The sequence below is a fragment of the Erinaceus europaeus genome, chromosome 13 (assembly GCF_950295315.1).
Source record: "Erinaceus europaeus chromosome 13, mEriEur2.1, whole genome shotgun sequence".
Taxonomy (NCBI): Eukaryota; Metazoa; Chordata; class Mammalia; order Eulipotyphla; family Erinaceidae; genus Erinaceus; species Erinaceus europaeus.
In genome coordinates, this window is record NC_080174.1 from 85,893,290 (window position 1) to 85,907,838 (window position 14,549).

Here is a 14,549-nt window from a genome sequence, read left to right on the forward strand (position 1 = left end):
TGGCACTAGTCATCCCAGGCAGAGCACCACGGTGATTTGTTCTCCTGGTGGAGAGACTGGAAGGAAGGAGTCAGCGTGCAAATAATGAAGGAGCACGGGGCCACCTTCAGTAACGTCGGGACCAGCAGCAGCAGCAGCAGCAGTGGTGACTCTGCTATGGACAGCCTGCAGCAGCTCCAGCCTAACTACATGTCTGTGTGCTTGTTTGCAGAAGAATCTTATCAAAAATTAGCAATGGAAACACTGGAGGAATTGGACTGGTGCTTAGACCAGCTGGAGACCATACAGACTTACCGCTCCGTCAGCGAGATGGCTTCTAACAAGGTAAAAAAAAAAAAAAAAAAAAAAAGACCCTTTTACTCACTAATGTGTATCTGTAGTTCTGTAGTGCTGAGAACTTGGGGAGGGGACCAAGGTTGGGGTTGACCTCTGCCTGCAACAGGAGTGCGCAGGGAACCTTCTCAAAAAGATTCACAAATACCACACTTGACTTGGGTCTCCACGCTGCAGCAAAAGTATAAAATCCTCAGTTAAAGCCTCACTTTTAGACCCCAAAGTTGAACTTCTTTATTACTAATATAATTCAGAATATGTTTAAGGTGAGAGGTGTTTATGAAGTATACACATCACTATATAAACTAAGGTGTTTGATAAAAAAGACTCATGCAGACTGTAAAATCTGAATGAATCCATCAAATGCAGCATGAAGCATGTGGAATTGTGGTCAGATAGGTGGACAGATAGATATCTTACAAGGAAATAATGAGACCTTTGTATGCCAGTGGAGAAGATTATTCTGAGATTTCATAAATTTCAGAATTCTTGTGAGATGGACATTCTAAGAGCTCATACCATATCTTCTGTGTTGCTGGTATGGCTCAAGATAAAGTGTGTGTGTGTGTGTGTGTGTGTGTGTGTGTGTGTGTGTGTGTGTGTGTGTGTAAAGTCCTGTAGACTTTGTCTCCAAAAAAGAAAATGACTTTTTATAATTTCTCTGGTTTTAAAAGTGGATTCACTTGAAATGAATTACCACCCACTTGTCTAAGAAATGGTTTTATTTATAATTTCCAGACAAAACTTGGCATTGAGCTTTAATTGTGCATCATCATATCATCTGTTTAATTAACATCAAGAAGACGGTTGCTTTTGTTTGTTTTCTTTTTCCTGTGAAAAATGTTCATATATAGGTTTGCATATACACATTCATCTATGTGGCATGTTTGAGAGTATGAGGTGAAGACTAGAGTGACAACTCCATAGGTAAACATTTTTTAGATCCCCAAACATCCTAGCCTAAGGTATAGTTGCACTGTCTGTCTGGGTTTGGGTAGACATGTTTGTTCCACACCTGCTAACATGCCCTTTCTCGCCGCCAAGGTTCACTAGCTAATGTATGTCCTTCTTCCCTCTTTCCTGAGGTTAAGCACCTCAGCTTCCTTGCAAGGCTTGCTGGTTCCTGCTCAGAGGATACAAGTGTCCTCAGGGTTGGGGAAGACGCTTCTTATTCTTTGTTTCTTGATTAGTACAAGGGCAAAAAGAAACTCCACTCTCAAGTTTTCAACTTCAAGTTGGAGGGGGGGGAACTGCAAACAAAGGGTTTACATTAGAGGTTTAATTATATTCTGACTTCTCTCTGAAGTTCACTACTGAAAGCTAACTAAACTCAGGGTTTTTCCAAGCTGTTGTAAATCTCAATCAACTGCTTCCCCATGAGGAGGAATTAACCGTGTAACGTCTTTAAACTGTAATGCACTCCAAGTAGAAGAATTTCCACACTGCCTTCACTACTTTGGAGTGTTACAGGATGTTTTTGCACTTTGTGGTTACTGATATACCCATAGCAGACGTACATTCAATACTCAGGAATACTTTTTTTTCAGCAGGCTTTACCATAAGAGGATAAGCTGACCATTTCTCTCATAAAGTGAGTGACTAACTCCAGAGGAAGACAAAGAGTAATCAATTGAGGAACTGCAAAGTTTAGTGGAGTTTTCATTTCAGGTCTTGATACCTAATAGCGTAAGGAGGTTTGGATCTGGAGGGCTGAAATTTGACATTGTTTATTTCACTGAATTATCAGAAATAATTTCACAGATCTTAGTGAGCACACTGTTGATTTCAGGCTTCCGCTATTCCTCTATGGTGCCCTATGCAGGAAGCAATGAAAGTTGAATAGATCTCACCCTAAAGAAAGGTTCTAAAGAGTTAGAACCTAATGCAGACAAGGTTTTCTTAAGTAGAAGGCATGTTGTCTTCCTAATTGTTCACAATAGAGAGGTTGTAGGGCAAAGCAATTAGCCCGAGATAGAAGAATCATTAACTGACAGCTGGCTAACTGAAATTTTAAAAGATTTCTCTCTCTTGATTATTCTGATAATTGTTTTAGGTAAAATTTAATTCACAGTGGATAAATATAGGAGTGATAATTTTGTGGCCACCAAAAAAGAAATTGATCTATATCCATTTAGAGGAAAATTGAATTATGTCAGTTAAAAAGAAAATTCCATATTCAATTGTAAGTAGTACCAAAATTATTGAAGCATCCTTCAAAGCTAGTGTCTAAAAATGCAATCATCATGGTGATCATTAGTATGTAGTCTTGTTAGGCTATCTTTTTGTTTATTCTCACAGAATAAAAGAAGGAGTCTATAGGTTACAGGCATAAGTATTCTTTAGAGAGAAAGTTTGCAAAGAATAGACTTTGAAGAAAAAGTTCATGGTTCAAATACTTGCATTCACTAGTGATTTGACTTAATGATTCTGAAACAAATGTTCATAATTGCAAACTGGATAAGTGTCACCTATCTTCTAGGTAGCTGTGAAGATTAAGATGATGCATCTAAGTCACTCATCAAGACTCATGACATGACGTGTAATGAAAGTTCAATAAATGAGGCATCTTTGCAAAAGGCTCTGTGTTCCTAGAGCTGATTAGTCAGGTGACTAGTGAGTTTTGTCTGCCGCCTTAACACTTACTGAAGTATCCATGAGAGAGGCAATGTTTGCCTTAGGAGAATTTGGAGGTTACATGAGTGCATGTCTACATGCAAATGATTGAGAACTGACTCTGTGTAACAGAGAAAAAGCAAGAAGTTTCTCATTTTTACTGCCTCTGGGTAGGGCTATATTATGTCTTTTTTTTTTCTTAAACTTTTTTTTTTCATTTTGAAAGAAATGCAGTGATCAAAGATTAAAGCTGCCCTTCTTAAGTGTGCTTTATAATCCAGAGAGTTATATAAGGAACTGTTTCTTTGACTTGTAAAAAAAAAAAAAAAAACTGTCTTCTTGGCTCAAATGTCCTGCCTGATTGCTGAATGCTGACCATAGACCAAGTGGGATTCCAGACTTAAAAAAGTGCAAGTAGCTAAGTTAGTATGTTAGGTAGATCCTTTTCCCTTGAGAAGTATAAGATGAATAAGCAAGCAGGAGTTTTAGGAGGCAGTGACATTGTTTCTCAAGATGAAAAGGTCCCCTGCTCCACCTTCCTCCAGCAGCTCAAGTTCAGTTAGACTTGTTAGTATTGTTTTCCTTAATGACAGAAGGACTCTGTAGATCTGCTCGTTAATTATTCTGTTTCAACTTCATCGCCTCCTGAATTAGCAGAATTGTCTTACACTTCAGAGAAATGCATGAGCATGAGTTCCTCAGTGGCAAACAGTCAAATGTTTTGAAAACAGGATGCTTTGGCTCTGCATTATTTAAAAAAAAAAAAAAAAAGAGGAACAGAAAGAGAAACAGTATAGAAAGGAAGAAAGCAAATAGCCTCAGCAGGGTCTCCAGCCCAACCACTGGTATAAACACTGACCTATCTTCCTGACCTTCACTGTGGCTCAGTTCCTGACCTCCTGTCACCAAAGCCAATCGACGTCATTGGTGGAGGATAGGAGGAATGGAGCAGCTGCTAGGAGGGTGACTAGAATTTCCTGTCTCCTTCCTGACAGACGCAGTCAGAAAAGTACAGAGTTGCAACAACAGTGTCTGAAAATGGACCCACAGAGAACAGTTCCAGGGAGGTGTGGTAGTGACTGGCTGGGAAGAGAGAGATTTGACTGAGAAGCAAAGTCTCTCACCTAGAATGTTCAGGTGGAAAATGTCAAAGGGGTCATTCACACCCAGCATGTTGAATGTGTTTTCAAAAGAGACGTAGGCTGTGTTCCAACAAACTATCATCACCCCCTGGCTTCCTCCAGGAACGATGGTCTGTGTCTTTCTCCACCGTTTGGTCCTGGTGCGAGTTTATGTGGGTACACAAATTTGAACCCCATTGCTGAAAATAGTTCATAAGAGTTGCTGTAAAGAGCCGTCCCAGATCTTATCAGCATCTCTGTTTTCTTGCTCTAAAATAGTCTGTCAAGTAAGGATGGGAGATGGACTGTTGTTTTTTTTCTTTGCAGGTGATTTGAAGCCAGATGCAGATAGCGTCATAGGGGAAGTGAGCTATCTCCTGGCTGTGTAGCTTTATTTTTCTAAGTCCTTCATGTGCAGCCATGCTGGAGAACAGAACACAAAGACAACTAATAGTCCAGGGTCTTAGGTGGAAGAGAATAATCAGTTATGTCATTCTGCCAGCTTGGAGTCACCCAGGAAAGAGATCTCATTGGCCAGCAGAATCATTTTAAAACTCTGTCAGGAAGTTAGGAAACTGGGGGACAGTTGCTGAAAGGAACTAGTTACACTTTTATCCCCAAATTAAGTATGATTAAATCAGTGCCTGCCTCCCCCTCCCCGCTTAGAATAAGAGTGGTCCTTTTTCTGAACCCTGTGCTTTAAAAGAACCATAACATTGTTGCCTTATTGTTTTTTTGAAGTATTGTGTTATTAATTTTACTTGTTGAATAGAGACAGAAATCAAGAGGGAAGAGTGAGATAGAAAGGAGACACACCTGCAGCACTATTTACCACTCGGGAAGCTTTCCCCCTGCAGGTGGGGACCGGGGGCTTGAACCCAGGTCCTTGTGCATTGAAATGTGTTTGCTTAACCAGGTGTGTCACCACCTGGCCCTGTTGTTGCTGTTGTTGTTGTTGTTGTTTTATCTCCAGGGTTATTGCTGGGGCTCAGTGCCTGCACTAAGAATTCACTGCTCCTGGAGGCTTGTTCTTTTTTCTTCCCCCTTTTGTTGCCCTTGTTGTTTATCATTGTCATTATTATTGTTGGATAGGACAGAGAGAAATGGAGAGAGGAGGGGAAAACAGAGAGGGGGAGAGAAAGATAGACACCTGCAGACTTACTTCACCACTTACGAAGCGACCTCCCTAAAAGTGGGGAGCCGGGGTCTCGAACCGGGATTCTTATGCCAGTCCTTGCGCTTTGCGCCATGTGTGCTTAGCGTGTTGTGCTACTGCCCAGCCCCCTTTTGTTTGTTTTGTTTTGTTTTTGTATGGCTGCATATTGCTTAAGAGGTGAAGCATGGGGTAAGGAGCTGGGCTTCCCCTTGCTGGCAACACTTCTCCCATTGGCTCTCCACACTTGCTGCCCAAATGAGTCTGAACCCTCCTGATCCTAAATATGGCTCACTCCTAGATGTGCTGGGCAGAGTGAACATCCTCAGATCCAAGAAATGCCTGAGAGGTGGACATTCATCTCGGCAGACTTGTGTGGAAAGAGTTCAAACATGCATATATGGAAGAGAGTATTAAAAAGACTCACATAGGAGGCCCCTGGTACAGTAGGACTTGTAAAAAAACGGAAGTGAGGCATCATCAAGGACTAGATTCTACACACACACACACACACACACACACACACACACACACACATTTTGCCATACCCCAAGGAGTTCCAAATTTCTAAATGTAATCCGACCCTTTCTAAATGATTAACAAATAATATCTAAGAAAGTAGGAGTATTGGTGGGAGTTGAATGTGTATCTTTATATATTTAGACTCATGGCGTGTCACCCCACAGATGTTAAAAATGATTACAAATTCAGGAAAAGTAGAGTGGACATCTGTTCTGACAGTTAGGTGGGGGCTGATATATTGTTGGATACTCTTTTTGTTGCTCAGTTTAGAACTCAGTGAAGAAAGCCTGGACATCAGTCATACATCTGAGTTCCAGTATCTAGTGGATATGCAGACATGTTCTCTTTATTATTCTTATTCACAAGTATGTGAATTTTCTTATTCACAAACAAGATAGCTGAAGAAGACTAAGTAGTCCCATTTAGGTCTTATATTCATTAATAGAACAAGATAGTAAGCAATTAGTATACTTTTTCAAGGGTCTTCTAGGTATGCAGTCATTATTCTGAGAGCTTTCTTTCTTTCTCTCATTTTTAAAAATTTATTTATTTATTTTCCCTTTTGTTGCCCTTGTTATTTAACATTATTGTTGTTGTTATTGATGTCGTTGTTGTTGGATAGGACAGAGAGAAATGGAGAGAGGAGGGGAAGACAGAGATAGGGAGAGAAAGACAGACACCTGCAGACCTGCTTCACCGCCTGTGAAGTGACTCCCCTGCATTGGGGGGGGGGGGGCACGAACCAGGATCCTTAAGTAGGTTCTTGAGCTTTGAGCTTTGCACCACATGCACTTAATCTTCTGTGCCACCGCCCAACTCCCTTTTTTTTTTAAAGTAACATTGAGGAAAGAAACCAAGGCCTCATGCATATGTGATACCACCATTCAGTGCCCTCCCCAAGTCAAAATTTTCATTTTTTTAATATTTCACCTTATTGTTTTATCTATGTTTTCTTTATTGGGAGATTAATGGTTTATAGTCGACAGTCAAATACAGTAGTTGGCACATGTATAATATTTCTCAGTTTTCCACATTACACTCTAACCCTCACCTAGGTCCTCCTCTGCCATCATGTTCCAGGACCTGAACACTCCTACCGCCCCAGAGTCCTTTACTTTGGTGCAATACATCAACTTCAATCCAAGTTCATCTTTGTGTTTTCCCTTCTGTTATTTTTCAGCTTCTGCCTATGAATGAGAATATCCCATATTCATCCTTCTCTTTCTCATTTATCTCACTTAACATTGTTCTTTTTTGAGAAGGAGAGGGGGAAAGGGTGGGAGAGGGGGAGGGAGAGGGAGAGGGAGAGGGAGAGGGAGAGGGAGAGGGAGAGGGAGAGGGAGAGGGAGAGGGAGAGGGAGAGGGAGAGGGAGAGGGAGAGGGAGAGGGAAAGACACCATAGCAGGCAGGGCTCCATCATCTGTGGAGCCACTTGGTACCATGATGCTCCTACCTGGTACACCCAGGTCTGTGTATATGCTAAGGAGTGTGCTTTATAGGGTGAGCTATCTCTTAAGGTACTGAACAGAGCTCTTTAACTGCATTCTGTCAGTAGTGCTATTCATATTCCTGTTTTAATAATGCAGAAACTGAGAATTAAGTAAATTATCTAAATTAAACAAAAGAGCTAAGATTCTAGTCTGAGGTTATCTGACTAACCATCAGTGGTCTCTGTGGGGCAAATAAATATAACATAAAGTTTAAATATATTTAATAACTTTCTCAAGCAACTTTTGCTGTGATTTCTTTGTGCATCTCCCTTTTGCATGTATTTCTAGGAGGTCCTGTTCCTTCGACTCTGGTCATCGTTAACTAAATTCAATCTGTAATTACCATGCTCTGGGCTTCAAGACCGGCCATTCATAACCCCACATTCAGTCCCTCTGTCTGCGAAACACTATTAACTGTAGTCGAAGAGGGAGAAAAATTATCAAAGTTATATAAAATGCTTATAACATATGTAAAAAAATTAATTAAACATATTAATCCACTGCTTATTATAAATCAGTCTGCTAACTTCAAGATATTTATTTCCAAGAATTCTCTAACGTGGCTTAAGATATGAAAGTAGACAAAACATTTTTAAAACTGCCAAAACTCGTTTACATCTACCCTCACAAAGTAAATTTAAAGAAATGGGAGAAAGTTGTTTCTATTGAAATTTTTATTATTGTGCTAATAACCAGGTCAATTTTGTCATGCACTCTATCCATTCAAACGCATGCAATATAAACACAGGACAGCAAAGAAACCCTTCAGTTACAACAACTAGTATAGGAAGACCTCCTAAAAGTCAAGAGATAGACTCTTTTTCTTGGGCTTTGTCTTCGAACTTGAAAAAGGTGATTGAGTTCTTTAGCGCTATTTCAATTATTTTTTACATAACAAAATCCAGTCACATTTTTGAGAGTGTGATCTTGATATTCTACTTCCTAGTCTCTTTAAAACTTAACATACTAAAATTTTGAAAGTTATTTAGTGCTTTACAATAAGTTCAACTCATACCCAATTTTTGCTTCCTCTAAGTATTTCTGCATTGGCATTTACAAGAACCATTTCCTTTACTAAATTCTCATACATGTGGCCCAATATTTGTGTTAACTCCTTTGGAGGTCCCCAAGTGAACTGATCTCTAAAAAAAAAAAAAGAACCAAGCAAGAATAAAGTGAAGAAACATAACATTTGATTGTTGCAGCTCTAGGTAGTTGATAAAAGAACATTATACTCTTAAAATCTGCTAAGAATTCATTTTAGGGAGAGTCATTCATTCCACATTAAAAAAAATAAAGCTGAAAAGACCAGAGTATCCAGTGCAAAGCCAAGACTAGAGTTTGCTCTTGTCCTAGTCTTTCAGGAACATTTTGCTTTTCCATAAACGTGAGCTCAAGAAGAGGAGATCAATCAGTGATCTAGAAGCCAAGTCTTAGCATCCTAAAAGACTCCCGGATAAACTAGTGCTGGAGTCAACAGATTGATCTTGCACTCTTAAAGGCAAAGGTGCCAGTGTTGATGTGCCACCCTGCATACACTGCCCCCCAATTCTTTCAGGGACCAAGTAGCCCCTCTTAGTCTTACCCATTTGTACGTGATGTTTCCCTCAACTGCTGCCAAACTGTTTAGTCTCATGGATCTTTTACTGTAACTTCCTTTGTTTGATTTACTTTAAAGTAGCCAAGTGTTTCCACAAAGAGAGGACTGTTGAGTTATTTAGAAATGAAGAAGACAGTAAAACTCCTGTTTCTTTTGTTTCTGTTTTGGGAAGTGCCTGATAATCTTTTTTTCTCTTTAACAAGTGCCAAATAATGTTTTTTTCCCTCGTGGGAGTAGAGCTTAGAAGCTGTAAATTGGAGCTCCAGTGGCACAACCGGTTAGCGTGCGGTACTTATACAGAAGCTATAAATTATCCACTTCCACTCACTAGTAACAGTATAATTTCTCCTATTAATTACTTGTGATTTAAAATAAGCCCTTTCTGAAACCTAAATTCTTTAAGAGATTGAAGGTGAGTGAACTTGTTCAAAATAAAATGCAATTTCATGTCACTGACTTCTTCCTATATTTTAGCTATTAAAATATGGTAATCTCTGATTTGGCTCTGTCTCCATATAAAAAATTGAAATGGACAAATAGATTGCACAGTGGTGTATAACCTTTGTCAATTATATACAGATGAAGTTGAATACAAAGTACAAAGAAAAATGATAAAATTAGATGTTTTTTTAAATTTAGACAAGAGATGTTCTTGGCACTTGATATCTAAACAATGGGTTTTAGACAATTATATTGAAAGAAAACAATAAGAAGACATTGTGATTAATATACTTGTCTTTCCAACTCAGTCATATAGGCTATGTTCTAAAGCTGTTCAGACATAGCAAAGCCAAGTGTGAATTAGGTAACTATCTAATATCACTATTCATTATGAATATTGATGTCTGATGTGTCAAACCAAAGAACACCTCCTAAATATTTCTTTTATAGATTTAATAATGATTGACAAGACTGTAGGATAAGAGGGGTGCATTCCATACAATTCCTACCACCAGAGTTCCATATCCCATCCCCTCCATTGGAAGCTTTCCCTATTCTTTATCCCTCTGGGAGCATGGACCCAGGGTCATTCTGGGGTGCAGAAGGTGGAAGGTCTGGCTTCTGTAATTGCTTTTCTGCCAAACATGGGTGTTGGCAAGTCGATCCATACTTCCAGCCTGTCTCTCTCTTTCCCTAGTGGAGAAGGGGTTTGGAGAGGTAGGGTTCCAGGGTACATTGGTGAGGAGAAAAACTAAGTATTTTCTTTCTAGTTATAATCTAATATAGTTACAATAAATAAAATCCTGGCCCTCAGCCTGACAACTTTCTTCTGTAAATGAGGACTATACAAGCTGAGTATTAAATATCTAAAGTGTAGGGCTTTGCTGGATTTTTTTTTTTTTTAACCAGAGCACTGCTCAGTTTAGGTTTATGATGGTACACAGGATTGAACCTGGGACTTCAGAGCCTCAGGCATGAGAGTCTCTTTACATAACCATTATTCTATCTGCCCCTGCCTCTCTGTTGGGATTTTTAAAACTTGCTTCCTCATTGAAAGCTTACTTGCTCTCAATATTTCCTAGTCTCTCAGGAATAATGTATTACAGAGAAGATCTCTCTCTATGCCTGCATAACTGTCTATTGTTTTTGTGTTGCAAGTACCAAGGTAGGTTAGTAAGGAGATACATCTGATGACTTGTTTGCTACTTGCAGGGAGCTCCATCCTGCTAGCTCATAGGATGCCCATCCAGGAGGAGAAAAGTAGCTCTACAATCCCATTTTCAATGCAAAAAAAGCAGAATTTTCACAGATAAGTGATGACCCTGAGAGTTCGAATGTTGTTCTTTGTTCAAGATTCAAGTGGTTTAAAAATAAAGAACAGATCCAGGGAGGTGAGGAAGTGAAGTAGTGCACAGGACTTGTATGTGAGAAGTCAGTCCCAGGTGCTATCCTTGTCACTGTGCTTAGCCAGAGTCAAGTGATGTCCTGCTTATAAACAAACACACAAGCAAACATGAAAGACCACCTAGAGGGTAATGCATTCAATTTCTTGGGTACATGCTAGTAGGACAAAAAGTCACTAAATTTTGAAGCTCAGCTTGGATTGTTTGTCATATTTTATCTACCACAGCTTAATATTACCTATTTGAAGAGACCTTGTCTGATTCTCCTAACTCAGTGACTTGATTGTCTTACATTTTGCTGTCACAGTTTATGTTGTTGTTGTTGTTGTTATTTTTTTAACTATAGGACTTAGTTTTTACTTTGCTTGTTAAGTTATTGGGAACAGGTATTTTGTCTACCTTGTTAGGTATTTTCACTATGTTCACTGTTCCCAGGGCTTAAAATTCCTCTAGACACATGGTAGGCATTCAAATAAATATTTGCTGGAGCAATTGCATGAGGCTAAGAATTTAATCTAATTTGTCCAGGACTGACCGTGTTGTTAGTGGCAAGCTTCTTACAACTCAGGAAGCTTGTTTCCGGTTACACAGCACCATGCCACTTAGGTGTTTACCCCATTCCAGTTTTTCTGGTTCCTAGGTTGAATGAACCACTCCCCCCCCCAATCTGTTTCTCAAGTACTCTTCAAAATATCCTTAGACGCAGTGAAAACTTGCTCCTGGACCTTCTCTTGAACTCAGATGACAGAGAATAAAGTCATCAGGAGCAAATGTGCTTTCCTTATGAACAGAAATGTGTAATACATTTTTTTGTTATTGTTTGGTTTGGCTTCTGAGGTATTCAGCTTACCTTTCATTAAAAAAAAACAAACTGCATCCTGTGGACAGGAATCAAAGCCCTTCAGAGTCTGACTGGCACCTTACTTTTTTCTCACTTAGCTGGGAACATAAGAACACGTGTTATATCTGAAACTCGGCCATTGGGTCTGGGGCATAGTAGCTCAGTTATTCTGCTATTGTTTGCATCAATCTTGCATTCTTTTCATATGGCTGATACTCCTCTCATCTCTATCAAGCCACACATTCATTTAATTTAGATGTGTTATTGGTTTGACATCAACTGTGGGATTCAGAGCAAAAGACATACATGTCAAGCAATCTGTGACCATTCTTGGCTTTTGAGTAATACAAGAAGAGTTCTAACATCTCTTAATGTTAGGATATTGGCTAAGTCATGGAATTATGCATAAATAGATTTGCCAACAGTTCGACATCTCGAATAGACTGTGTGTGTGTGTGTGTGTGTGTGTGTGTGTGTGTGTGTGTGTGTGTGTGTGTGTGTGAGAGAGAGAGAGAGAGAGAGAGATGACATTTGACGTAAGGTCACTTTGAGTTATCGTTTCATTTGACTGACTTCATCGTTCTGGCAATTCTGGTTTACACTCCTTAGATGGGTGAATAAGCTAAGAGCCAGCTAGGAAGCCAGAACTTCAGTGAGTAAAGCATGTGTCACGTGATCTATATGACACCCCTCTGCATCACAGATACAGTGGTAAATTGTGGGAATTCTGGAGTTAATCATAAGAGTTGCAGTCAACAATGAGGAGAGGATAGGTGTCAAGGAGCCAACCGAAACCTCCACCCAAATGTAAATGCAAGTCAAGAAGATACAGTGAGCTTAGATACTTTTGAAAATCAGAGAAAAATTCATCTGTAGTTGTAAAATGCTGTACACATCCAACAAAGGTCTCCAACAACCATTTACTTCTATTATTTCCAACTTCCCATTTTGTAAATAGAAATCTTTTCTCTCAGAGAGACTCCACAACTTAACTACATTTCTCAGGCTAGTTTCTAATACACAATTTCATTTTTACACTTAGTTGGGTACTTAACTTATCCTACATCTAACATGCTGGTATGATGTTAGTCTTTGGCCTGTTAATCTCAATTATAAAAGCCCAAGCATAATCAGGACATCTTTTACTTCAGGTCTGACCTGTGCATCTAACTCTGAAATTTTTTTTAAATAAGTTTTACATGATCCCAACAAACCTGTGTATCTCAGGTTGTATTGCTACAGTAAGGTACAAAGTATCTGTCTATCACTTTTAAATTCTGGTAACTAATATTAGGAAAACAAACTGTGAAACAAAGTATGTCTATGTGTTTAGAAAATAAAATCATCCTTTATAATTTAAAAATGCATTCAAAGCTCTTACCCTACAGCAAATTCTTCTCAATTTGCAACTACATATTGAATAAGGATTCCCCAAATACCAAAGCATAAAACCTATAAGCTTTCAGGAATAAAAAAAAAAAGTGGGGGAGGAGATATGTAGTCCAGGATTTTTCTTTTACTTAATTGTCCCTAACTTTAGCTTGAAAATTTCCAAACTAGGATGCTGTCCCATCTCTGGGAGACTGATTCCATAAGCAGTTACTCCCATAGTAAACTCTGAAGCATCCCATAGCAATTTGTTTTATCCGAGTGAGATCATAGCATTAATTTTAACTTAAGTGCTATGTGAAACTCACTAGTTAAAATCAATGTCAACTATATATAGTACATATCACAATAAAAGGTAGCTTAGTTCTTTCTTTTTTTTTGTAAATTTATTTATTCATTTTCCTTTTTTGTTGCTCTTGTTGTTTTACTGTTGTAGTAATTATTGATGTTGTCGTTGTTGGATAGGACAGAGAGAAATGGAGAGAGGAGGGGAAGACAGAGAAGGGGAGAGAAAGATAGACACCTGCAAACCTGCTTCACCACCTGTGAAGCAACTCCCCTGCAGGTGGGGAGCCAGGGGCTAGAACCGGGATCCTTACGCAGGTCCTTGCGCATTATGCCACGTGCGCTTAACCCGCTGTGCTACCGCTGGACTCCCAGCAGTAATTTAGTAATTTCTAAGGTAAGATATGATAGATTAGTGGTACAAACATATTAAGGATTTAACAAAAACACTACAGAATTCTAGACAACACATGTATAGAATAAAATTGAAAATGAGTACTTATAAAAGAATCATGGTCAATATTTATAATGTTATGGAAATAAAGCAAAATGTTTAGTGGTTGGTTATCTTGTTCTTTCCATTATGGCAGTGCTTTCTAGCCAGATATAAAGATTCTGGAACAGAGACGACAACATGGGTCTTATTCATGATGAAATTCCTGATTTTAAAAAGCATACCAAGTTGAAGAACTTCTGGTTGTGGAATGGTTCAGAAGAAACTTTATTCATCTCCTCTGCAAACATATTAATAGCCCCTGGCCTTAGAAATGACTTTAGAAGCTTGAGGTTGCTTCTTCCCCTTCCCCTTCTCTTTCTCCTCCTCCTCCTCCTCCTCCTCTTCCTCCTCCTCGCCTTCCTTCTCCACCATCCCTTCCTTCTCCACTTTCCCTTCCGTTACCTCCTCCTTTATAAGTCATTAGGCATTAAAGATTGTAGAGATTTGAGATGGCAAAAACAAGACTTCTGTGAAATAGAGTGTACCTTAAGTTCTTGTTTTTTTTCTCAGTTGCTCGGGGATTTTGTTATCTGTTAAAAATGGTCTCTGCTCTATCAAACCAGTACCCCAAATCCTCCAAAGTATATCATTTTTTTGTCTACTCCTATTAACAGCCTGATTAAAAAAGAGGGACTAAGTACCCAAACTGAACCTGTGACATTTTAGGAACAGTTACAGCCTTTCTGTATCTCTCCCTAGATGAAAAGTCTTCTGTTAATAAGAACAAATCTGTCACGGCTGAGACTTGAAAAGTAAGGGAAGAAAGGGAAAGCACAGGGTGAAATTTGACTGGGTGGGGTGTACTGCAGCAAAGCAAAGGACTCTGGGGAGAGGAAGATGAAAGGGGTTAAAAAGGGTGTTG

The 14,549-nt window shown here is 39.1% G+C and overlaps 1 protein-coding gene across 6 annotated transcripts in view; it reads left to right on the top strand.

The window, feature by feature from the left end:
• PDE4B (phosphodiesterase 4B) overlaps window positions 1-14,549 on the top strand; it is a 651,743-nt gene that overhangs the window by 607,940 nt on the left and 29,254 nt on the right. For all 6 annotated transcript variants that reach the window (XM_060206363.1, XM_007528234.3, XM_060206364.1 and 3 more), the window contains one exon: window positions 212-324. In XM_060206363.1, the coding sequence (XP_060062346.1) occupies window positions 212-324 (113 nt within the window). The remainder of the gene's footprint in view (window positions 1-211; window positions 325-14,549) is intronic.